This window comes from Taudactylus pleione, unplaced genomic scaffold (genome assembly GCF_031769625.1).
Source record: "Taudactylus pleione unplaced genomic scaffold, aTauple2 ptg001691l, whole genome shotgun sequence".
Classification (NCBI taxonomy): domain Eukaryota; kingdom Metazoa; phylum Chordata; class Amphibia; order Anura; family Myobatrachidae; genus Taudactylus; species Taudactylus pleione.
The window spans coordinates 90,735-118,063 of record NW_028286088.1 but is presented as its reverse complement, the minus strand read 5'-3'; the positions used below and the strand labels follow the sequence as shown (position 1 = coordinate 118,063).

The following is a 27,329-nucleotide window of genomic DNA, read 5'->3' as shown; positions in this document are numbered from 1 at the left end:
CCTCGGAGCCATGAGTGCGCCCCCTGTACACACTGTGCAGATCTCTCTGCAGCCCCTCGGAGCCATGAGTGCGCCCCCTGTACACACTGTGCTGATCTCTCTACAGCCCCTCGGAGCCATGAGTGCGCCCCCTGTACACACTGTGCAGATCTCTCTGCAGCCCCTCGGAGCCATGAGTGCGCCCCCTGTACACACTGTGCAGATCTCTCTGCAGCCCCTCGGAACCATGAGTGCGCCCCCTGTACACACTGTGCTGATCTCTCTACAGCCCCTCGGAGCCATGAGTGCGCCCCCTGTACACACTGTGCTGATCTCTCTACAGCCCCTCGGAGCCATGAGTGCGCCCCCTGTACACACTGTGCTGATCTCTCTGCAGCCCCTCGGAGCCATGAGTGCGCCCCCTGTACACACTGTGCAGATCTCTCTGCAGCCCCTCGGAGCCATGAGTGCGCCCCCTGTACACACTGTGCAGATCTCTCTGCAGCCCCTCGGAGCCATGAGTGCGCCCCCTGTACACACTGTGCAGATCTCTCTGTAGCCCCTCGGAGCCATGAGTGCGCCCCCTGTTCACACTGTGCAGATCTCTCTGCAGCCCCTCGGAGCCATGAGTGCGCCCCCTGTTCACACTGTGCAGATCTCTCTGCAGCCCCTCGGAGCCATGAGTGCGCCCCCTGTACACACTGTGCAGATCTCTCTGCAGCCCCTCGGAGCCATGAGTGCGCCCCCTGTACACACTGTGCAGATCTCTCTGCAGCCCCTCGGAGCCATGACTGCGCCCCCTGTACACACTGTGCAGATCTCTCTGCAGCCCCTCGGAGCCATGAGTGCGCCCCCTGTACACACTGTGCAGATCTCTCTGCAGCCCCTCGGAGCCATGAGTGCGCCCGCTGTACACACTGTGCAGATCTCTCTGCAGCCCCTCGGAGCCATGAGTGCGCCCCCTGTACACACTGTGCAGATCTCTCTGCAGCCCCTCGGAGCCATGAGTGCGCCCCCTGTACACACTGTGCAGGTCTCTCTACAGCCCCTCGGAGCCATGAGTGCGCCCCCTGTACACACTGTGCTGATCTCTCTACAGCCCCTCGGAGCCATGAGTACGCCCCCTGTACACACTATGCTGATCTCTCTACAGCCCCTCGGAGCCATGAGTGCGCCCCCTGTACACACTGTGCAGAGCAGCCCCTCGGAGCCATGAGTGTGCCCTCTGTACACACTGTGCAGAGCAGCCCCTCGAAGCCATGAGTGCGCCCCCTGTACACACTGTGCAGAGCAGCCATGAGTGCGCCCCCTGTACACACTGTGCTGATCTCTCTGCAGCCCCTCGGAGCCATGAGTGCGACCCCTGTACACACTGTGCAGAGCAGCCCCTCGGAGCCATGAGTGCGCCCCCTGTACACACTGTGCAGAGCAGCCCCTCGAAGCCATGAGTGCGCCCCCTGTACACACTGTGCAGAGCAGCCCCTCGGAGCCATGAGTGCGCCCCCTGTACACACTGTGCAGATCTCTCTGCAGCCCCTCGGAGCCATGACTGCGCCCCCTGTACACACTGTGCAGATCTCTCTGCAGCCCCTCGGAGCCATGAGTGCGCCCCCTGTACACACTGTGCAGATCTCTCTGCAGCCCCTCGGAGCCATGAGTGCGCCCCCTGTACACACTGTGCAGATCTCTCTGCAGCCCCTCGGAGCCATGAGTGCGCCCCCTGTACACACTGTGCTGATCTCTCTGCCGCCCCTCAGAGCCATGAGTGCGCCCCCTGTACACACTGTGCTGATCTCTCTGTAGCCCCTCAGAGCCATGAGTGTGCCCGCTGTACACACTGTGCAGATCTCTCTGCAGCCCCTCGGAGCCATGAGTGCGCCCCCTGCACACTGTGCAGCTCTCTCTACAGCCCCTCGGAGCCATGAGTGCGCCCCCTGTACACACTGTGCTGATCTCTCTGCAGCCCCTCGGAGCCATGAGTGCGCCCCCTGTACACACTGTGCAGATCGGTATTACTGCGTGTACGGATGCTGAGCTCGGGCGTTTCAGGCCTAGCACATTCGGCCGCACAGATTTACACAAGGGAAGGCGTTGGTAGGCGACCCGGCAATAGACGCTACCGTTTTAGCTTCAACCACATCTGATGGGAGAATGGAAAAATGACTTCACAGAAAGGGTAGTGGATAAGTGGAATAGCCTTCCATCAGAGGTGGTTGAAGCTAAAACGGTGGAACAATGTAAACACGCTTGGGATAAGCTTAAGAATATTCTTAATAGAGACGTAAGGAGCAAATAGGGTTGAGGTTGCCAAAAGGATACATGAAAAGGGGCAGACTAGATGGGCCAAGTGGTTCCTATCTGCCGTCACATTCTATGTGTATATGTACTGCGTGCGCTTCTATGTCCACCTCTATATCCAAAATGCCGACCTCCCAATTTACCTTTGCCAGAGCATTTGAAGCCATTAATCAGCTAACGCTCCTGCATACAATCCTATTATAATCAGCCCAGTAATTGCTACAGTGTATCCTTATTTCAGTGTTTATGTGATTGACGGCGGCCGGTCTGTAAGTAGCTCTGTATCAGTGACTGCAACCTGGTTATGGAGGGGAAGTAGCTCTGTATCAGTGACTGCAACCTGGTTATGATGGGGAAGTAGTTCTGTATCAGTGACTGCCATCTGGGTATGGAGGGGAAGAAGTTCTGTATCAGTGACTGCAACCTGGTTATGGAGGGGAAGTAGTTCTGTATCAGTGACTACAACCTGGTTATGGAGGGGAAGTAGCTCTGTATCAGTGACTACAACCTGGTTATGGAGGGGAAGTAGCTCTGTATCAGTGACTACAACCTGGTTATGGAGGGGAAGTAGTTCTGTATCAGTGACTACAACCTGGTTATGGAGGGGAAATAGTTCTGTATCAGTGACTTCCACCTGGTAATGGAGGGGAAGTAGCTCTGTATCAGTGACTTCCACCTGGTTATGGAGGGGAAGTAGCTCTGTATCAGTGACTTCCACCTGGTTATGGATCGGAAGTAACCCTGTATCAGTCCTAGTTATGGAGAGGAAGTAACTATCAGTCCTGGTTATGGAAGGGAAGTAGCTCTGTATCAGTCCTGGTTATGGAGGGGAAGTAGCTCTGTATCAGTCCTGGTTATGGAGGGGAAGTAGCTCTGTATCAGTCCTGGTTATGGAGGGGAAGTAGCTCTGTATCAGTCCTAGTTATGGATGGGAAGTAGCTCTGTATCAGTGACTGCGATCTGGTTATGAATGGGAAGTAGCTCTGTATCAGTGACTGCCATCTGGGTATGAATGGGAAGTAGCTCTGTATCAGTGACTGCCATCTGGGTATGAATGGGAAGTAGCTCTGTATCAGTGACTGCCATCTGGGTATGAATGGGAAGTAGCTCTGTATCAGTGACTTCCACCTGGTTATGGAGGGGAAGTAGTTCTGTATCAGTGACTACAACCTGGTTATGGAGGGGAAGTAGCTCTGTATCAGTGACTACAACCTGGTTATGGAGGGGAAGTAGTTCTGTATCAGTGACTTCCACCTGGTTATGGAGGGGAAGTAACCCTGTATCAATCCTAGTTATGGAGAGGAAGTAAATATCAGTCCTGGTTATGGAAGGGAAGTAGCTCTGTATCAGTCCTGGTTATGGAGGGGAAGTAGCTCTGTATCAGTCCTGGTTATGGAGGGGAAGTAGCTCTGTATCAGTCCTGGTTATGGAGGGGAAGTAGCTCTGTATCAGACCTGGTTATGGAGGGGAAGTAGCTCTGTATCAGTCCTAGTTATGGATGGGAAGTAGCTCTGTATCAGTGACAGCCATCTGGTTATGAATGGGAAGTAGCTCTGTATCAGTGACTGCCTTCTGGGTATGAATGGGAAGTAGCTCTGTATCAGTGACTGCCATCTGGTTATGAATGGGAATCGGCTCTGTATCAGTGACTGCCATCTGGTTATGGATGGGAAGTAGCTCTGTATCAGTGACTGACATCTGTTTATGAATGGGAAGTAGCTCTGTATCAGTGACTGCCCTCTGGTTATGAATGGGAATCAGCTCTGTATCAGTGACTGCCATCTGGTTATGGATGGGAAGTAGCTCTGTATCAGTGACTGCCAGCTGGGTATGAATGGGAAGTAGCTCTGTATCAGTGACTGCCATCTGGTTATGGAGGGGAAGTAGCTCTGTATCAGTGACTACAACCTGGTTATGGAGGGGAAGTAGTTCTGTATCAGTGACTACAACCTGGTTATGGAGGGGAAGTAGCTCTGTATCAGTGACTACAACCTGGTTATGGAGGGGAAGTAGTTCTGTATCAGTGACTTCCACCTGGTTATGGAGGGGAAGTAACCCTGTATCAGTCCTAGTTATGGAGAGGAAGTAACTGTATCAGTCCTGGTTATGGAGGGGAAGTAGCTCTGTATCAGTCCTGGTTATGGAGGGGAAGTAGCTCTGTATCAGTCCTAGTTATGGATGGAAAGTAGCTCTGTATCAGTGACTGCCATCTGGTTATGAATGGGAAGTAGCTCTGTATCAGTGACTGCCATCTGGTTATGAATGGGAATCGGCTCTGTATCAGTGACTGCCATCTGGTTATGGATGGGAAGTAGCTCTGTATCAGTGACTGACATCTGTTTATGAATGGGAAGTAGCTCTGTATCAGTGACTGCCATCTGGTTATGGATGGGAAGTAGCTCTGTATCAGTGACTGACATCTGGTTATGAATGGGAAGTAGCTCTGTATCAGTGACTGCCCTCTGGTTATGAATGGGAATCAGCTCTGTATCAGTGACTGCCATCTGGTTATGGATGGGAAGTAGCTCTGTATCAGTGACTGCCATCTGGGTATGAATGGGAAGTAGCTCTGTATCAGTGACTGCCATCTGGTTTTGGAGGGGAAGTAGCTCTGTATCAGTCCATGTTGTGAGCAGCGCTAAACCCTGCAGCTGGGTACACACTAGACAATATGTTGTCAGATCTCGCGGATTGGAGCGACATATCAGATATATTGTCTAGTGTGTACCCATGATATGCGCACTCCCGCGGGTCAACGAGGGATGTTACTAGCAATGCCATACTGGACGCAGCATGACACGTAGCTTCCCGTCCGTCCGTCGGACCTGGCATCGGCAAGTGTGCATGCATTTGCAGGGCCGCATTGCTGTTGATGTTGCGTTGGGTGCACATGGTGTAGTGTGTACCCAGCATTAGTGCGGCTGAGTATGTCCTGTTCAGAGCTTAGACCAGTGGTGGACTCAGAATGGGGGACAAGTGTGTGTGTTGGGGAAATTGGGGCATAGCCTCGACCCTTGGTGCAGTGTGATTGGTGGGTGACCAGTGCCATTCCCCAATCAGTGTGCCACGCTGCATGGCTGTGTTTCTGAGAGGCCGGTGGAGGTTGCTGTCTGGTTGCTTCCATATGTATAAAACACAATAAGAGCATCCACTGTCACCAGTCACTTGCGCAATCTGCCCAACCATTCCCTGGGTCCACCATTGTCCCTTCTCCAAGACGTTTGCGGGATGTGAAGACACAAAGGCAGAAGTAAGAGGCTGAGGTTGTGTGTATTGTGGAGGCTGCCGGGTATAATTCTCTGTTTTACATTTTAGGGTCTGTGAAGAAACAGGGGCCACAGTCTGAAGTGATGAAGAGGTAAAATGTACAGTATGTTATAGTTGTATAAAGTTGTGTGTCCTCAGTATCTGTCTGACCCATGCATTCCTCCCTCCCTCCCTGTCACACATCCGGGACTTAAGGTGGGTACACACTGGGCGATTAAAGTGGACGACTGAACGATAACGATATCGTTATCGTTCAGTCGTCCACTTTATCGCCCATTTTTAACACAAAAACGATGAACGATAACGACGACGCGCATTCCCGCGGGTCGTTCGTCATCATCGTTGATCGGGTTAACATGCAGGCCATACATGCATGTTGGGGAATGGGGGAGAGAGCCCGGAGCTGAACGATATCGTTAATGATATCGTTCAGCGGGTGTGCTCAATGTCATGAACGACACCGAGCACACCCTGCCGGAGACACACTACACAATATCGCTCAGGGAGCATATCGTGTAGTGTGTGCGCACCTTTAGTCATGCTCGCGCTGCCTTATTAAGGTGCGTCACTCTGTCCCAGAGAGCTGACATTCTATTCCTGCACCGGTATCCAGTCTCTGCCTGTCTGCTGTGCTCACATGACTGCCTGTACTTCTCATTGTACCTTTCTGCTCTGCAATTATATTACTCAGCATCGCAGCTCCTGACAGACTATTTGGGACTCTCTACTCACTATACCATCGGTACCACTATCGATGGTGGTTGTTGCCCTGAGGGTCCTGTCTTAGGGGGTCATTCAGACCCGCTCGCGAGCGCAGGATGCTCGCAAGCGGGTCAATGTTCCCCCACTGCGCATGCGCACGACGGAGGGAGCTCCGTCGTGCGCATGCGCGAGACCCGGCGAGCGACGGGTTCTCCATCGCTCCGGGTCTCGCACCATAGGGGACGTGCTGTCGATGTTGATTGACAGCACGCCCCCTTTGGTGGGCGTGCCTGCCAGACGGAGGCGTTCCCATGGGAACGCCTACCGTCTGAAGCCGGCCCCACTGACATCTCTAGTGATGTCAGTGGGAGTGATTTTGGCTCTGATAGAGCCAAAATCACTCCAGGGCTTGCAGCAGCGAGACCCTACCTCAGGGTCTCCATCGCAAGCCTGATGGTCGCGATGGTCAAGACCATCGCAACCATCATCATGGACGCTCGCATTTGCTGTGGGTGGTCACCCACAGCTATGCGAGCGGCCAGGAGGCCGCTCCATTTTCATGGAGGAGGGCACTGATTCAGAGCGAGCGCTCTGGTCACAGCGTTCGGCTCTGAATCAGGCCCTTAGAGTGTTGGGGTTTGTGTTAAGTCTCCGGTTATTGGGGACTGGGCCTCTATTCCTCTTTGTGGGTTCAGGCTCCGGTGACCCAGCTCTGGTCATCGGTTTGCAGCATCTGTCAGCAGATTCCAGACATACTACCGATTACCTGTATTACTCGCTGCTCCGTGTCCTGACTTCTCAAACACTGGATCCAGCTCCTTATCCCTGTATTCAGGGTAAGGGGCTGAGTTCCACTCCATTGGTTCCAGGGGCAGACTGAGGGCCTTGCCAGTGTCACTGACCTCTCTGAGGGCACCAGGCATTTACCACACGGCTTTCACCCATGAGTAGACCTTTGATATTACCACCACTATTCCTCTGCGACTTGTCGGCCTAGTCCACGGGTCCTGACTCAAACCCCCAAATGTGACATTTGCGCTGATATTACTGTACTGTCATCTGGAGCCTCTGCAGCTTTAGGGAACCAAACCAGAGACATATCCTTAGCCGCTTGCCTGGCATGCTCACATTTTCCCAGTCACACCAGGCCGTGCGCTATCTGAGCTGGTCACTATACTGCGGGCGGTCAGATAAACAGTGAGGGCGGCTGCAGGTAGAGAATCTTCCCGCAGCTGCTGCTCTCAAAGGCTCCTTCCGGTCTCTCAGCTCCCCTGCACCCTCCCCCATTGGCTGGTGTGCTGCCGGTGAGTGCTGGTCAGTCAGCACAGCAGGACCCCCCACCCAGCAGCTGCAGAGATTAGCAGCCGCTGAGAAAGTAAGTCAATAAACCCCCTAAAGTTTACCTGGTGCCTGAAGCCGCTGTGAGAATGAAAGTCGCGGTGGTCGCAATGTTCCGTTCTCTAGTCCAGAATATTCTTCCACAAGTCAGTGTCTCTTATATGGGAGCAATGTTACTCTAACACCATAAATATGATTATGAGTAACATTGGTCCCATTTAAGAGACACTTAGGGCGGTATTCAGTTAGTTTTGCACCCGCGATAAAGTTTCGCCTGAGTTTTCGCCTACATCACGTCTTTTAGCTGCGGAAACTCATTGTGCGCGCCCCCTCTATTCGCCGTATTCAATTTTAATGTACGCAAAAACGGACACACGCCAGGTTCAGACGCGAGAAGTGGTGTCAGAATCGGGGTAATGAGCAGGAACCCCCCGCAATAAGCTGCCGTAACATTGGGGAGGAATGTAGTGATGCCCGTTTAGCCCTAATAAGACTGTTTGGGGTACTGTACTTTATGTCACATAATTGGCACTAATTAGCGTCTTTGCACAAGTGGTGAAGAATGGCGTAAAGCAGGATTTTTTTGGAGAAAGTAAGAAGTTCTGGCAGATTTGGGGAACCTGGAAATGGGTGCTAGTATATTCTTATGTCTCTAAAGTGAAGTTTTAAATAAAGTGAAATTTGCACCCCAAAAAAAACACCTGCGATCCCCAAAACACTTGACCCCTCCTTAGTGCACCCCCAGAACCTTATTTTGCTAGTTTGCAAACTTTCCCCCCCACTTTGCACTTTTTCACCCCCAAATTCAAAGTACATTTTTGGGGTGTTCTTAAGTTGGGCTTTTTTTTGGACACAGTTGTCCATTGGGGGGGCTGACCCAAGGGTACTGAGTGGTTTCCCCACCTTTGCACCCCCAAACAAAAATGTTGCACTTCTTTTCTCCACCTATTACAGTGCATTGCGTTTTGCATGCGCGAAAAGTGAATGGAATTGAATACAGCGATACTTTTTCGGCTGGTGAAAAGTCGCAATCGGCGATACTTTTTCGCGGATCTCTGCTTTTCGCTTCTAATTGAATACGGGAATATTCCGGACCAGAGAATATAAATATCATTGTGTGGACAATATTGACACAAGGATATATCACCTCTGTTTGTTTTTATTATAAGTTGTGGTGACTTATTTAGAGGTTTTTACATACTGACAATTTGGTAGCGCCTGGAGTGAATCTATTTCTTATTGTCGCAATGTTCCGATGGTGGTGATCCGATGTTTAAAAAACTATTTTTCTACATCAGGGTCCATAGGGTATCCACAGGATACCTTGGGGTATAGGTGATGACGTCAGGTATCGGGCACCATAGAGTTAAGTTTTCAGCCTCCCAGAATGCACTAGGGTCCCCCTCCTATGCCCCGCCCCCGAGCCAAGGCATACCAGTTAACGTTGGTGCCCGGCTCGGAGTCGTAACACCTGTGTAGAGGGGGGCTAAGGATAGCCCCTGAAGTTTTTTTCGTGGCAGCTGTGGCTGCACATCTGGAAGTATACAGCATGGACAGTCACTACTGACGTCCATGCTGTCTTCCCTACACCCCGCCGGTACCAGAACACCGGTACTGATCCGGGGATGCTGGTAAGCATCTGGGGTCACAGCTAGCGGTGACCCCAGATGTTTTGGACCATGGCCGGATTCAAGGGGGCAGCAGGTAAGGAGCGGAGTCCCGCGGTGGCTCCCTGCTGATACATGGTCCAGAGTCCCCAGGCAGGGGGCTCCCTGGGGACTGGCTGCAGCGTGGAGCCCGGTAACTAACCTGCGCTTCCACTACCCCCCTGGGACAGCGAGCTGAGCGGTAGCGCTGCGGCGTCCCAGGGGTTAATTGCATGCCAGGGGAGCGCGCCTTCCCTGTACACAGCCGGCGCCTCCCCCGCTGCACACAGCCCTCTCTGCACCTGCCGATTGGCCCTGTGGCAGCGCTCCTCCCCCAGGCCGGCCTCGTCTTTGCTCCTCGGTGGCCATCTTTCATGAAGCATGGTGAATGCTGCTGGAAGCTGTTGATCGGTGGCATCGCGGTCTGGGTCCCCCTGCATACCTCTCATCCGTTGGATTAAGGTCTGTGTATGCAGCGATGTGTCCTACCAGGCTCCTTGTCTGTGTAGTTGAGGATCAGCGCTGATAGTGCAGGAATTAATTCTTCTGCGTTGTATGTGACTTCTGCTAGCGCTGCTGCCTGTACTTTCGCTTTCTACTGTCAGCCATTTCACTGTCCCTGCTCTTCTTCTGCTAAAGCCCTTGCGGTGCGGTGATTGCAGGGCGGTTCTCCCACTATACTAACGAGTATTAGTGAGAGGGGTCACATACTTACCATCATGTCTGAGAGTGAATTTCCTCTCCAGCTTCTGTGTACTACTTGCAAGGTACCAATAGCGGAGGGGGAGGGTAACGCGGAGGGGTGTGTTATTTATTGGCGCTGCCAATTACTGTCACGGCTCCGGTACAGGAACCGCCCTTGGCTTGTTTCGCCAAAGCGCTTACAACCTTAGTGGGCCAGTTAGCTCCACCACCTGCGTTTTCACAGATGGGATTGTCCCAGCAGTCAGTGGTGTCGTCACCCATGCAGGGGTTCCTGAGACAACTGATGGTACCCCACAGTCTCCCTATTTCCCCTCCCCAGGTCTCACAGGAGTCTGCGTGGTTTAATTCACTGACATATTCGGTACAGCATTTGTCGGACGTGTTACAAGGGGAGTCTGTGTTGCGGCCACATAAGAGGCCGGTGGCGTCTCTGTCCGCTCCTTATGAGGATGACGACGTGACGACCGATGATGGGGAGATTCTGGATCTTTCGGACCAGGAACCTCTCCGTACTAAAGAGTCGGATGCTAAGTCCAAGGTTTATATTCATGGCCTTATTCGTGTAGTCCGCACGGCTTTAGTGATTGAGGATGAAGATCCTCCGGTGTCCAAGTACAAATATGCCTTTTTTAAGGATATTAAGGGTGACGCCACAGTGTTTCCTCTTTCGGGTCAGTTAGTTAGACCATTTAGAGGAGGCGTGGAAACACCCTGGTAAACGGTATCAGCCTCGAAGACGCTTAGCGGTGGCTTACCCGTTTGCGGACAATTATTTTTGTAAGTGGGAATCCCCTCCTCAGGTGGATTCTCATGTGACACGCCTAGTCCGAAGTGCCACATTGCCCATGCCCTCCATGTCTTCCTTGAAGGATGCTACGGACCGTAAGGTGGAGATCTGCCTAAAGTCCATTTATTCCCTCGCGGGGAGGGGGGGTGGGGCATCCAGACCGGCTATGGCCGTATGTTGGGTAGCCAGAGCTATGGAGCTGGTAGTTTGGAGGCGTCTTTGGATTCCGACTGTTCGGCTGAACAGGCCGAGTTGGTAGGCAATCTCCGGGATTCGGCCACTTACATCAATGAAGCGGCCATGGATATCAGTACCCTCACATCTCGAATTTCTTCGGCAGCTGTTGCTGCTCGTCGCACCTTATGGTTGCGATCCTGGAAGGCGGACGCTGATTCCAAAAAGGGCTTGGAAGCTTTGCCCTTTAATGGAGAAGTCCTATTTGGTCCGGATCTGGACAAAATTGTGGCCACGCTGGCAGCAGCCAAGTCTGCATGTCTCCCGTCTGCTGCAGTCCCTTCCAGTTCGGGTACGTTGTCCTTTCGGCCTTACAGGGCCCAGGGTAGGCCTAAAGCACAGTCCTTGCCCCGACAGGCTGGCCCCAAGAAATCGGCCAAGCCCAGGAAACAGGCCTGGAGTGCCAGACGTCCGGCCCCTAAGTCTGATGACAAACCTGCGGCCTGACGGTCCGGGCCTCCCTTTGGGGGATCCCAAAGTGGGAGGCCGCCTGCTGCAGTTCGCCCAGTATTGGTCGGTGACTACGACAGACACTTGGGTTCACGAGGTGATTTCTCACGGGTATGCCCTCTCCTTTCGGCACAGGCCCCCATCCCGATTCTTCACCACGGGTCTTCCCTTAGACCAGAACAAAGCCATGGAACTGCGGAAGGTTTTGCACACTATGCTCCAGGCTGGAGTTATAGTGCCTGTTCCAGTCTCCCAGAGGGGCCAGGGTTTCTATTCCAATCTATTTTTGGTGCAGAAGCCCAATGGGTCGTACCGTCCGATTCTCAACCTCAAAGTCCTCAACAATTCCTTGCGGGTGCCGCGGTTTCGGATGGAGACCCTGCGGTCCATCATTCTGGCGCTGGAACCTGGGGATTACATGGTGTCGTTGGACATACAGGACGCTTACCTGCATGTCCCTATTCTTTTGCGTCATCAACAGTTCCTCAGGTTTGCAATCCGCAACGATCACTTTCAGTTCCGGGAGCTACATTTTGGCCTGGCGACAGCACCACGTGTGTTCACCAAGGTTATGGCGGTCATGGCGGCGTTCCTGCGGCTGCACGGAGTCCGCATGTTGCCGTACCTAGACGACCTTGTGTTGGTAGCAGGGTCTCCAGAGCTCCTTCTACTCCACTTGGATCTGACGATTGCAGTACTGCAACGGCACGGCTGGTTAATAAACTGGCAAAAGTCCACCCTGATCCCGTCTCAGAGGATTCTGCAACTCGGAGCCTTATTGGACTCCAGACAGCAGAGGATCTTTGTGACGGGGGAAAAGATCTCTGCCTTACAGTTGAGGGTGCGAAGTTGCCTGCAGAGTCGCCGTGTGTCTCTGCACTCGGCGATGAGGTTACTGGGCTCCACGGTGTCCGTATTCGACATGGTGGAATATGCCCAGTTTCACTCCAGACCTCTGCAGCAATTGATCCTGTCCAAATGGAATGGACTGCCTCAGAGTCTAAAGTCCCAGACGATGGTGCTCACTCCGGAGGTTCGCCTGGCCCTAGCCTGGCGGTTGCAGACGACCCCTCACAACAAGGACAAAGGACGCCAGCCTCCGGGGCTGGGGAGCGGTCACGGGTCCACACTTGTTCCAGGGCAGATGGACTCAGACGGAAAAGGAGCTTCCAATAAACACCTTGGAACTCCGTGCGGTTTTCAATGCTATCCAGCAGGCACATCGGGTTCTCCAAGGTCACCCCGTGCAGGTCCAGTCGGACAACGCCACCACCGTGGCCTACATAAATCGGCAAGGAGGAACCTGAAGTCGGGTGGCACTCGTAGAGGTGTCCCGCATTCTGGTCTGGGCGGAGCGCAATCTCCCGCCCATATCAGCAGTATTCATCCCGGGAGTCCTAAACTGGGAGATGGACTTTCTCAGTCGCCAGGACGTTCATCCGGGGGAGTGGTCTCTGCACCAGGACGTCTTTCAACTTCTGGTGGATAGGTGGGGTCTTCCAGAGATCAACCTCATGGAGTCACGGCACAACAACAAGTTGCCGTTGTACGGGTCTCGCACAAGAGACGAAAAGGCGTCTCTGGTGGATGCTCTGTCCGTCCAGTGGACGTTCCGGTTTGCTTATCTCTTTCCTCCGTTTTCCCTTCTTCCACGGGTAATCCGGAAATTCAAACAGGAAGGAGGTACGCTCCTGTTGATAGCTCCCGCGTGGCCCAGGCGGCACTGGTTCTCAGACCTTCAGGGTCTGTCCGTGGACATTCCTCTGCAGTTGCCACTATGACCGGACCTACTGTCACAGGGTCCTTGTCTTCACCCGGACCTGACTCTGCTGTCTTTGACGTTGTGGCTGTTGAGACGGCCATGTTAAGGTCCAGGGGTTTTTCCAGCTCTGTAGTACGAACTATGCTAGCAGCTCAGAAACATCTTCTGCAAGGATATACCATCGTGTGTGGCATACGTTCTTCCAGTGGTGTCGACTGAGAGGTTATGCACCTTGGGAGTTCCGTCTGTCTAGAGTGTTAGCTTTCCTACAGGCGGGACTAGACCATGGGCTTCGCCTTGCTTCTCTGAAGGTGCAGGTGTCTGCCCTGTCCGTCTGGTTCCATCGTAGGATTGCTACAATCCCTGATGTGCGCACCTTTATGCAAGGTGTTCTTCGAATTCAGCCGCCCTTTGTTCCACCTGTGGCGCCTTGGGATTTAGCTGTGGTCCTGAGGGCTCTCCAGGGACCGCCGTTTGAACCACTGGGCTCAGTGAACCTTAAATGGCTGACAGCTAAAACAATTTTCCTTCTGGCCATCACTTCGGCCAGACGTGTTTCTGACTTAGGGGCTCTCTCCTGTAGACCCCCTTTCCTGATTTTTCATGGGAACAGGGCAGTGCTGCGCACTCGTCCTGAATTTCTTCCCAAAGTTGTTTCACGTTTCCATATCAACGAGGAAATCGTTGTGCCGGCTTTTAACTCACCTGATCTTTCAGTGGGTGAGGCCACTTTGGACGTTGTGCGGGCCTTAAGGATTTATGTTGACCACACTTCTTCGTTTAGGAAGTCGGACGCCTTGTTTGTCCTCTATGGCTTCCGTAAAAAGGGTTGGCCTGCTTCATAGCAAACTTTGGCAGGTTGGATTCGTATGGCAATTTCAGAAGCTTATCTTCATGAGGGCCTTCCGCTTCCATCCTTTGTGAGGGCTCATTCCACTAGGTCTGTGGGTCGTTAGTGGGCAGCTCGACGTGGTGCCTCTGCAGTCCAGATCTGCAAGGCTGCCACGTGGTCCTCTATCCATACCTTTGTGAGGTATTACGCGTTTGACAACTTTGCCTCTCAGGTTGCTTCCTTCGGGCGGCGGATTCTCCTTTCAGCACAGGAGCGTCCCCACCCTTAAAGGATACTGCTTTGGGACATCCCCAAGGTATCCTGTGGATACCCTATGGACCCTGAAGTAGAAAATAAGATATGGTAAGAACTTACCCTTGTTATCTCTATTTCTACGAAGTCCATAGGGTTCCACAGGACTCCCGCCCTGTCGCACCTGTGCTGCAGATGGGCTTTACTCTGGTCACCGGTTTTTCCGTCTCCCTCTGGTGAGAATGTGATTCTTGTGTGTGTCCAGATCTTTTTTCTCTCTCTTCCTTCTCCTCCTCCGGCCTATGGCTTGGTACGTAACTGAGATGCCTTGGCTCAGGGGCGGGGTATAGGAGGGGGACCCTAGTGCATCCTGGGAGGCTGAAAACTTAACTCTATGGTGCCCGATGCCTGACGTCATCACCTATACCCCAAGGTATCCTGTGGAACCCTATGGACTTCGTAGAAATAGAGATAACAAAGGTAAGTTCTTACCATATCTCATATTTTTTACAAATATTTTTGATGAAATCATTTTGGATAAGTTGAAGCACATGTTCATCAGCTAATTCACTCAAAAAAGCCATAGAAAACTTGTCCGTTGTGGTGGTTAAATATAGCTAATCACAGGCTACTGATTGCATTTGTTTAATGACAGAAAAGGTTTATTCAGAAGTTGGTGACCGAATGCTGCCAAATATATGTGATAACATGTTCCACATTCTCTGAGATGGATGAAGAAATATACTTCTCTGTTAGCAGTGATGCCATTTGGCCACTATGGAAGCCAGAGACATCGGCGAAACACGCTCGTGTATCACCCTTTTCTTAATTATGTCTTTTCACTATTCATGACATTCACTTCTCTGAGATCACTCACCAAAGAGTTAGAGATCCAAGATAATAGGCGATAGCTGTTTGCACAATGCATGATACCATGGGCTAGATAGATGCATATATACTGTACATTATACATACATAGAAGGAGGAGGAGCTGGTGAGATACATACATTATACATACATAGAAGGAGGAGGAGCTGGTGAGATACATATATTATGCATAGGAGGAGAAGCTGGTGAGATACATACATACATTATAGATACATAGAAGGAGGAGCTGGTGAGATACATACATACATTATACATACATAGAAGGAGGAGGAGCTGGTGAGATAGATACATACATTATACATACATAGGAGGAGAAGCTGGTGAGAGATACATACATAGAAGGAGGAGGAGCTGGTGAGATACATACATACATACATTATACATACATAGAAGGAGGAGGAGCTGGTGAGATACATACATAGAAGGAGGAGGAGCTGGTGAGATACATACATTATACATACATAGAAGGAGGAGGAGCTGGTGAGATACATACATAGAAGGAGGAGGAGCTGGTGAGATACATACATACATACATACATTATACATACATAGAAGGAGGAGGAGCTGGTGAGATACATACATACGTTATACATACATAGAAGGAGGAGGAGCTGGTGAGATACATACATACATTATACATACATACATACATTATACATACATAGAAGGAGGAGGAGCTGGTGAGATACATACATACATTATACATACATAGAAGGAGGAGGAGCTGGTGAGATACATACATACATTATACATACATAGAAGGAGGAGGAGCTGGTGAGATACATACATACATTATACATACATAGAAGGAGGAGGAGCTGGTGAGATACATACATTATACATACATAGAAGGAGGAGGAGCTGGTGAGATAGATACATACATTATACATACATAGAAGGAGGAGGAGCTGGTGAGATGGATACATACATTATACATACATAGAAGGAGGAGGAGCTGGTGAGATGGATAGATACATTATACATACATAGAAGGAGGAGGAGCTGGTGAGATACATACATACATACATACACAGATGGAGGAGGAGCTGGTGAGATACATACATACATTATACATACATAGAAGGAGGAGGAGCTGGTGAGATACATACATTATACATAGAAGGAGGAGGAGCTGGGGAGATACATACATTATACATACATAGGAGGAGGAGGAGCTGGTGAGATACATAAATACATTATACATACATAGAAGGAGGAGGAGCTGGTGAGATGCATACATTATACATACATAGAAGGAGGAGGAGCTGGTGAGATACATACATACATTATACATACATAGAAGGAGGAGGAGCTGGTCAGATACATACATACATTATACATACATAGATAAAGGAGGAGCTGGTGAGATACATACATTATACATACATAGGAGGAGGAGCTGGTCAGATACATACATTATACATACATTGGAGGAGGAGGAGCTGGTGACATACATTATACATACATAGAAGAAGGAGGAGCTGGTGAGATACATACATTATACATACATAGGAGGAGGAGCTGGTGAGATACATACATACATTATACATACATAGGAGGAGGAGCTGGTGAGATACATACATACATTATACATACATAGAAGGAGGAGGAGCTGGTGAGATACATACATACATTATACATACATAGAAGGAGGAGGAGCTGGTGAGATACATACATTATACATACATAGAAGGAGGAGGAGCTGGTGAGATACATACATTATACATACATAGAAGGAGGAGGAGCTGGTGAGATACATACATACATTATACATACATAGAAGGAGGAGGAGCTGGTGAGATGGATAAATACATTATACATAGGACGAGCTGGTGAGATAGATACATACATTATACATACATAGAAGGAGGAGGAGCTGGTGAGATACATACATACATTATACATACATAGAAGGAGGAGGAGCTGGTGAGATACATACATACATTATACATACATAGAAGGAGGAGGAGCTGGTGAGATACATACATTATACATACATAGAAGGAGGAGGAGCTGGTGAGATACATACATTATACATACATAGAAGGAGGAGGAGCTGGTGAGATACATACATACATTATACATACATAGAAGGAGGAGGAGCTGGTGAGATACATACATTATACATACATAGGAGGAGGAGCTGGTGAGATAGATACATACATTATACATACATAGAAGGAGGAGGAGCTGGTGAGATACATACATACATTATACATACATAGAAGGAGGAGGAGCTGGTGAGATACATACATACCTTATACATACATAGAAGGAGGAGGAGCTGGTGAGATACATACATACATTATACATACATAGGAGGAGGAGGAGCTGGTGAGATACATACATACATTATACATACATACATACATTATACATACATAGAAGGAGGAGCTGGTGAGATATATACATACATTATACATACATAGAAGGAGGAGGAGCTGGTGAGATATATACATACATACATACATTATACATACATAGGAGGAGGAGGAGCTGGTGAGATACATACATACATTATACATACATACATACATTATACATACATAGAAGGAGGAGGAGCTGGTGAGATACATACATACATTATACATACATAGAAGGAGGAGGAGCTGGTGAGATAGATACATACATTATACATACATAGAAGGAGGAGGAGCTGGTGAGATACATACATACATTATACATACATAGAAGGAGGAGGAGCTGGTGAGATAGATACATACATTATACATACATAGAAGGAGGAGGAGCTGGTGAGATACATACATACATTATACATACATAGAAGGAGGAGGAGCTGGTGAGATACATACATTATACATAGAAGGAGGTGTAGCTGGTGAGATACATACATACATTATACATACATAGAAGGAGGAGCTGGTGAGATACATACATACATTATACATACATAGAAGGAGGAGGAGCTGGTCAGATACATAAATACATTATACATACATAGAAGGAGGAGCTGGTGAGATACATACATACATTATACATACATAGAAGAAGGAGGAGCTGGTGAGATACATACATTATACATACATAGAAGGAGGAGGAGCTGGTGAGATACATACATACATTATACATACATAGAAGGAGGAGGAGCTGGTCAGATACATAAATACATTATACATACATAGAAGGAGGATCTGGTGAGATAGATACATACATTATACATACATAGAAGGAGGAGGAGCTGGTGAGATACATACATACATTATACATACATAGAAGGAGGAGGAGTTGGTGAGATAGATACATACATTATACATACATAGAAGGAGGAGCTGGTGAGATACATACATTATACATACATAGAAGGAGGAGGAGCTGGTGAGATACATACATTATGCATACATAGAAGGAGGAGGAGCTGGTGAGATACATACATACATTATACATACATAGGAGGAGGAGGAGCTGGTGAGATACATACATACATTATACATACATAGAAGGAGGAGCAGGTGAGATAGATACATACATTACACATACATAGAAGGAGGAGGAGCTGGTGAGATACATACATACATTATACATACATAGAAGGAGGAGGAGCTGGTGAGATACATACATACATTATACATACATAGAAGGAGGAGGAGCTGGTGAGATACATACATACATTATACATACATAGAAGGAGGAGGAGCTGGTGAGATACATAAATACATTATACATACATAGAAGGAGGAGCTGGTGAGATACATACATACATTATACATACATAGAAGGAGGAGGAGCTGGTGAGATACATACATACATTATACATACATAGAAGGAGGAGGAGTTGGTGAGATAGATACATACATTATACATACATAGAAGGAGGAGGAGCTGGTGAGATACATACATTATACATACATAGAAGGAGGAGGAGCTGGTGAGATACATACATACATTATACATAGGAGGAGCTGGTGAGATACATACATACATACATTATACATACATAGAAGGAGGAGGAGCTGGTGAGATACATACATACATTATACATACATAGAAGGAGGAGGAGCTGGTCAGATACATACATACATTATACATACATAGATAAAGGAGGAGCTGGTGAGATACATACATTATACATACATAGAAGGAGGAGCTGGTGAGATACATACATTATACATACATAGAAGGAGGAGGAGCTGGTGAGATACATACATTATGCATACATAGAAGGAGGAGGAGCTGGTGAGATACATACATACATTATACATACATAGGAGGAGGAGGAGCTGGTGAGATACATACATTATACATACATAGAAGGAGGAGGAGCTGGTGAGATACATACATACATTATACATACATAGAAGGAGGAGCTGGTGAGATAGATACATTATACATACATAGAAGGAGGAGGAGCTGGTGAGATACATACATTATACATACATAGAAGGAGGAGGAGCTGGTGAGATACATACATACATTATACATACATAGGAGGAGGAGGAGCTAGTGAGATACATACATACATTATACATACATAGAAGGAGGAGGAGCTGGTGAGATAGATACATACATTATACATACATAGAAGGAGGAGGAGCTGGTGAGATACATACATACATTATACATACATAGAAGGAGGAGGAGCTGGTGAGATGGATAAATACATTTTACATACATAGAAGGAGGAGCTGGTGAGATAGATACATACATTATACATACATAGAAGGAGGAGCTGGTGAGATACATACATACATTATACATACATAGAAGAAGGAGGAGCTGGTGAGATACATACATTATACATACATAGAAGGAGGAGGAGCTGGTGAGATACATACATTATACATACATAGAAGGAGGAGCTGGTGAGATAGATACATATATTATACATACATAGAAGGAGGAGGAGCTGGTGAGATACATACATACATTATACATACATAGAAGGAGGAGGAGCTGGTGAGATGCATACATACATTATACATACATAGAAGGAGGAGGAGCTGGTGAGATACATACATACATTATACATACATAGAAGGAGGAGCTGGTGAGATACATACATACATTATACATACATACATACATTATACATACATAGGAGGTGGAGGAGCTGGTGAGATACATACATACATTATACATACATAGAAGGAGGAGGAGCTGGTGAGATACATACATACATTATACATACATAGAAGGAGGAGGAGCTGGTGAGATAGATACATACATTATACATAGAAGGAGGAGGAGCTGGTGAGATAGATACATACATTATACATACATAGAAGGAGGAGGAGCTGGTGAGATACATACATACATTATACATCCATAGGAGGAGGAGGAGCTGGTGAGATACATACATACATTATACATACATAGAAGGAGGAGGAGCTGGTGAGATACATACATACATTATACATACATAGAAGGAGGAGCTGGTGAGATACATACATACATACATTATACATACATAGAAGGAGGAGGAGCTGGTGAGATACATACATAGAAGGAGGAGCTGGTGAGATACATACATACATACATAATACATACATAGAAGGAGGAGGAGCTGGTGAGATACATACATACATTATACATACATAGAAGGAGGAGGAGCTGGTGAGATACATACATACATTATACATACATAGAAGGAGGAGCTGGTGAGATACATACATTATACATACATAGAAGGAGGAGGAGCTGGTGAGATACATACATTATACATACATAGAAGGAGGAGGAGCTGGTGAGATACATACATTATACATACATAGAAGGAGGAGCTGGTGAGATAGATACATATATTATACATACATAGAAGGAGGAGGAGCTGGTGAGATACATACATACATTATACATACATAGAAGGAGGAGGAGCTGGTGAGATAGATACATACATTATACATACATAGAAGGAGGAGGAGCTGGTGAGATACATACATACATTATACATACATAGAAGGAGGAGGAGCTGGTGAGATAGATACATACATTATACATACATACATACATTATACATACATAGAAGGAGGAGCTGGTGAGATATATACATACATACATTATACATACATAGAAGGAGGAGGAGCTGGTGAGATACATACATACATTATACATACATAGAAGGAGGAGGAGCTGGTGAGATACATACATACATTATACATACATAGAAGGAGGAGGAGCTGGTCAGATACATAAATACATTATACATACATAGAAGGAGGAGCTGGTGAGATACATACATACATTATACATACATAGAAGGAGGAGGAGCTGGTGAGATACATACATACATTATACATACATAGAAGGAGGAGGAGCTGGTGAGATAGATACATACATTATACATAGAAGGAGGAGGAGCTGGTGAGATAGATATATACATTATACATACATAGAAGGAGGAGGAGCTGGTGAGATAGATACATACATTATACATACATACATACATTATACATACATAGAAGGAGGAGGAGCTGGTGAGATAGATACATACATACATATATTATACATACATAGAAGGAGGAGGAGCTGGTGAGATACATACATACATTATACATAGAAGGAGGAGGAGCTGGTGAGATACATACATTATACATACATAGGAGGAGGAGGAGCTGGTGAGATAGATACATACATTATACATACATAGGAGGAGGAGGAGCTGGTGAGATACATACATACATTATACATACATAGAAGGAGGAGGAGCTGGTGAGATACATACATACATTATACATACATAGAAGGAGGAGGAGCTGGTGAGATAGATACATACATTATACATACATAGAAGGAGGAGGAGCTGGTGAGATACATACATTATACATACATAGAAGGAGGAGGAGCTGGTGACATACATACATACATTATACATACATAGAAGAGGAGGAGCTGGTGAGATACATACATTATACATACATAGAAGGAGGAGGAGCTGGTGAGATACATACATACATTATACATACATAGGAGGAGGAGCTGGTGAGATAGATATATACATTATACATACATAGAAGGTGGAGGAGCTGGTGAGATACATACATTATACATACATAGAAAGAGGAGGAGCTGGTGAGATACATACATACATTATACATACATAGGAGGAGGAGGAGCTGGTGAGATACATACATTATACATACATAGAAGGAGGAGGAGCTGGTGAGATACATACATACATTATACATACATAGAAGGAGGAGGAGCTGGTGAGATAGATACATACATTATACATACATAGGAGGAGGAGGAGCTGGTGAGATACATACATACATTATACATACATACATACATTATACATACATAGAAGGAGGAGGAGCTGGTGAGATACATACATACATTATACATACATAGAAGGAGGAGGAGCTGGTGAGATACATACATACATTATACATACATAGAAGGAGGAGGAGCTGGTGAGATTTATACATACATAGAAGGAGGAGGAGCTGGTGAGATACATACATACATTATACATATATAGAAGGAGGAGGAGCTGGTGAGATACATACATACATACATTATACATACATAGAAGGAGGAGGAGCTGGTGAGATACATACATACATTATACATACATAGAAGGAGGAGGAGCTGGTGAGATACATACATTATACATACATAGAAGGAGGAGGAGCTGGTGAGATAGATACATTATACATACATAGAAGGAGGAGGAGCTGGTGAGATACATACATTATACATACATAGAAGGAGGAGGAGCTGGTGAGATACATACATACATTATACATACATAGGAGGAGGAGCTGGTGAGATAGATACATTATACATACATAGAAGGAGGAGCTGGTCAGATACATACATACATTATACATACATAGCAGGAGGAGGAGCTGGTGAGATACATACATACATTATACATACATAGAAGGAGGAGGAGCTGGTGAGTTACATACATTATACATACATAGAAGGAGGAGGAGCTGGTGAGATACATACATTATACATACATAGAAGGAGGAGGAGCTGGTGAGATACATACATACATTATACATAGGAGGAGCTGGTGAGATACATACATACATTATACATACATAGAAGGAGGAGGAGCTGGTGAGATACATACATAGAAGGAGGAGGAGCTGGTGAGATACATACATTATACATACATAGAAGGAGGAGGAGTTGGTGAGATACATACATACATTATACATACATAGAAGGAGGAGGAGCTGGTGAGATACACACATACATTATACATACATAGAAGGAGGAGGAGCTGGTGAGATACATACATAGAAGGAGGAGGAGATGGTGAGATACATACATTATACATACATAGAAGGAGGAGGAGCTGGTGAGATACATACATAGAAGGAGGAGGAGCTGGTGAGATACATACATTATACATACATAGAAGGAGGAGGAGCTGGTGAGATACATACATTATACATACATAGAAGGAGGAGGAGCTGGTGAGATACATACATTATACATAGAAGGAGGAGGAGCTGGTGAGATACATACATTTTACATACATAGAAGGAGGAGGAGCTGGTGAGATGGATAAATACATTATACATAGGAGGAGCTGGTGAGATACATACATACATTATACATACATAGAAGGAGGAGGAGCTGGTGAGATACATACATACATTATACATACATACATACATTATACATACATAGAAGGAGGAGGAGCTGGTGAGATACATACATACATTATACATACATACATTATACATACATAGAAGGAGGAGGAGCTGGTGAGATACATACATTATACATACATAGAAGGAGGAGGAGCTGGTGAAGCGTTTGATGATCCCTGATTGCCGCTGTCTCCGTGTCGTTGTTAGGGATTTAGGTTTGTGTCTCCTCTCCTCTCCCGTTGATCGCAGACAGATGCTGGTCCCCTATGTGTCGTCCTCGTCCTCTGATAATGGGGACACGGGGCCGTGGCTGGTCTCTGTGTCGGTCTCCCCAGGTTCTCCTCAGGGTAAGTAGCTTCTATGCATTAATTGCCGTAGATGTCGTTTCCAGTCAACTAAAGTCTGCTTTGATAAAAAGAATGTGCTTATTAGTAATTGTCAGTGAGGCAAAATAGTATTTGTACAGACACAGATTGTGCCAAGTTGTTGCACTGTAACAGATGAGAGGTCTGTAATTCCCATCATAGGTTACACTGCAACTGTGAGACACAGAATCAGAACAAAAAGTTGCAGAAATAATATTGTATGATTTTTAAACAATTTATTTGTATATTCTTGCGGAAAATAAATATTTGGACACCTACCAACCAGCAATAATTCTGGCTTTCACAGACCTGTTACTTCTTCTTTAGGAAGGTCATCTATCCTCCGCTTGTTACCTGTATTAATGGCACCTGTTTGACCTGGTTACCTGTATAAAAGACACCTGTCCACACCCTCAGTCAGACTGCAACCTCTCCACCATGGCCAAGACCAGAGAGCTCTCTAAGGACACCAGGGGCTAAATTGTAGACCTGCACAAGGCTGGGATGAGCTACACGACAATAGGCCAGCAGCTTGGTGAGAAGAGATCAAGTGTTGGCGCAATTATTAAAAAATGGAAGAAATACAAGATCACTGACAATCTCCCTCGACCAGGGGCTCCATGCAAGATCTCACCTCGTGGGGTATCAATGATCTTTAGAACGGTGAGGGATCAGCCCAGAACTACATGGGGGGACCTGGTCAATGACCTCAAGAGAGCTGGGACCACAGTCACAAAGGTTACCATTAGTAACACACTACGTTGTCATGGATTCAAATCCTGCAGCGCCCGAAAGGTCCCCCTGCTTAAGCCAGCACATGTCCAGACCCGTCTAAAGTTTGCAAGTGACCATCTGGATGATCCAGAGGAGGATTGGGAGAATGTCATGTGGTCAGATGAGACCAAAATAGAACTATATGGTATAAACTCCACACGCCGTGTTTGGAGGGAGAAGAATGAGTGGCATCCCAAAAACACCATACCCACTGTGAAGCATCGGGGTGGAAACATCATGCTTTGGGGATGCTTTTCTGCAAAGGGGACAGGACGGCTGATCCGTATTACAGAGAGGATGAATGGGGACATGTATCGTGAGATTTTGGGGAAAAACCTCCTTCCCTCAGTAAGAGCATTGAAGATACAACGTGGCTGGGTCTTCCAGCATGACAATGACCCCAAACACACCGCCCGGGCAACTAAGGAGTGGCTCTGTAGGAAGCATTTCAAGGTCCTGGATTGGCCTAGCCAGTCTCCAGACCTCAACCCATTAGAAAATCTGTGGAGGGAGTTGAAAGTCCGTGTTGCCCGGCGACAGCCTCAAAACATGACCCATCTAGAGAAGATTTGCATTGAAGAGTGGGCCAAAATACCTGCTGCAGTGTGCGCACACCTGGTCAGGAACTACAGGAAACGTTTGAACTCTGTAATTGCCAAACGAGGTTACTTTACGAAGTATTGAGTTAAACTTTTTGATTGTCCAAATATTTTTTTTCCGAAAGAATATACAAATAAATTGTTTAATAATTTTTTGTTCTGATTCTGTCTCTCACAGTTGCAGTGTAACCTATGATGGAAATTAAGGGCCTCTCTCATCTTTTACAGTGCAACAACTTGCACAATCGGTGGCTGTACAAATTTTTTTTTGCCCCACTGTACTGTTGGAAATAAAAGTGCGAGCCAGCTGGTTACATAGAGGCACTGCAGGATTAGTACTGATGAGGCGCAGGTTCCTGATTGGCCGGAGCTCCTATTATGGCCAATAGGCCACATTATTATGTGTCAGTCACCTACAGACAGTGGGGATGGCCCCCACTGTCTGTAGGTGACTGACACATAATAACCGCGCTCAGAATAAGAATAAGGAGGACTGCGACAGCCCTGACTATTACACTCAGCTCACTAGTATATAGGTTAGAAACATTTACTTTATGCTTACTATTCCAAAAGCAGCAGTATAGTTTCCACAGAGGGGGATTTTCAGGACGTGAAATGATCACCTGCCGTATTTTGCCGCAATTGCCTCATAGTCAGTCAGATTGTTTGTGCTGTAGGAACCGGGAGCCCACAACATTGTACATCAGCAGGCCCATGGCTGGCCCTCAGCCCATCCCTCCTGTCCTCTCCTGCCGCTGATGTTCTACAGGGGAAATCCCCACAAGCTCTGCGCATGGAGACTGGTAATACATAAATGAGGGTGTAGGGACAGCAGTATATGGGGGCCAGGGACAGGAGTATACAGGGGATCAGGGACAGCGTTATACGGGGGATCAGGGACAACAGTATATGGGGGCCAGGGACAGCATTATACGAAGGGTCAGGGACAGCAGTATATGGGAATCAGGGACAGCAGTATATGGGAATCAGGGCCAGCAGTATACGGGGGGGGATCAGGACAGCATTATATGGGGGTCGGGTACAGCACTATATGAGTAGTATGTGGTGGTCAGGGCCAGCAGTACAGTATATCGGGGTCAGGGACAGCAATATGGGGGCATGGGGTTGTATTGCATGGGGGTCAGGGATAACAGTATATGTGGTTCAAGGACAGCAGTATATAATGGTCAAAAACAGCAGAATACGGGAGGTCAGAGACAGCAGTACATGGGGGTCAGGGATAGCATTATATGGGGATAAAGGACATCAGTATACATGGGGGTCAGGTATAGCATTATATGGGGAAAAAGGACATCAGTATATATGGGGGTCAGGGATAGCATTATATGGGGATAAAGGACATCGGTATATATGGGGATAAAGGACATCAGTATACATGGGGATAAGGGATAGCATTATATGGAGATAAAGGACATCAGTATATATGGGGATCAGGGATAGCATTATATGAGGATCAGGGACATCAATATACATGGGGGTCAGGGATAGCATTATATGGGGATAAATGACATCAGTATATATGGGGGTCAGGGATAGCATTATACGGGGATAAAGGACATCAGTATACATGGGGGTCAGGGATAGCATTATATGGGGATAAAGGACATCAGTATATATGGGGGTCAGGGATAGCATTATATGAGGATCAGGGACATCAGTATATATGGGGATCAGGGATAGCATTATATGGGGATAAAGGACATCAGTACATATGGGGGTCAGGGATAGCATTATATGGGGATAAAGGACATCAGTATATATGGGGGTCAGGTATAGCATTATATGGGGAAAAAGGACATCAGTATATATGGGGGTCAGGGATAGCATTATATGGGGATAAAGGACATCGGTATATATGGG

At 47.1% G+C, this 27,329-nt stretch overlaps 1 protein-coding gene across 6 annotated transcripts in view; it reads left to right on the top strand.

The window, feature by feature from the left end:
- Window positions 1-27,329, top strand: part of MEIOSIN (meiosis initiator) — a 115,614-nt gene that overhangs the window by 64,976 nt on the left and 23,309 nt on the right. For 5 of the 6 annotated variants that reach the window (XR_015876200.1, XM_088464569.1, XM_088464570.1 and 2 more), the window contains 3 exons: window positions 5,593-5,635; window positions 23,918-24,057; window positions 26,126-26,251. Coding sequence is in view for 5 of the 6 variants with exons in the window: in XM_088464569.1 (XP_088320695.1) it covers window positions 5,593-5,635; window positions 23,918-24,057; window positions 26,126-26,251 (309 nt within the window). In the remaining variant the exon portion in view is untranslated. The remainder of the gene's footprint in view (window positions 1-5,592; window positions 5,636-23,917; window positions 24,058-26,125; window positions 26,252-27,329) is intronic. The other variant, XM_088464572.1, reaches the window with a different exon arrangement.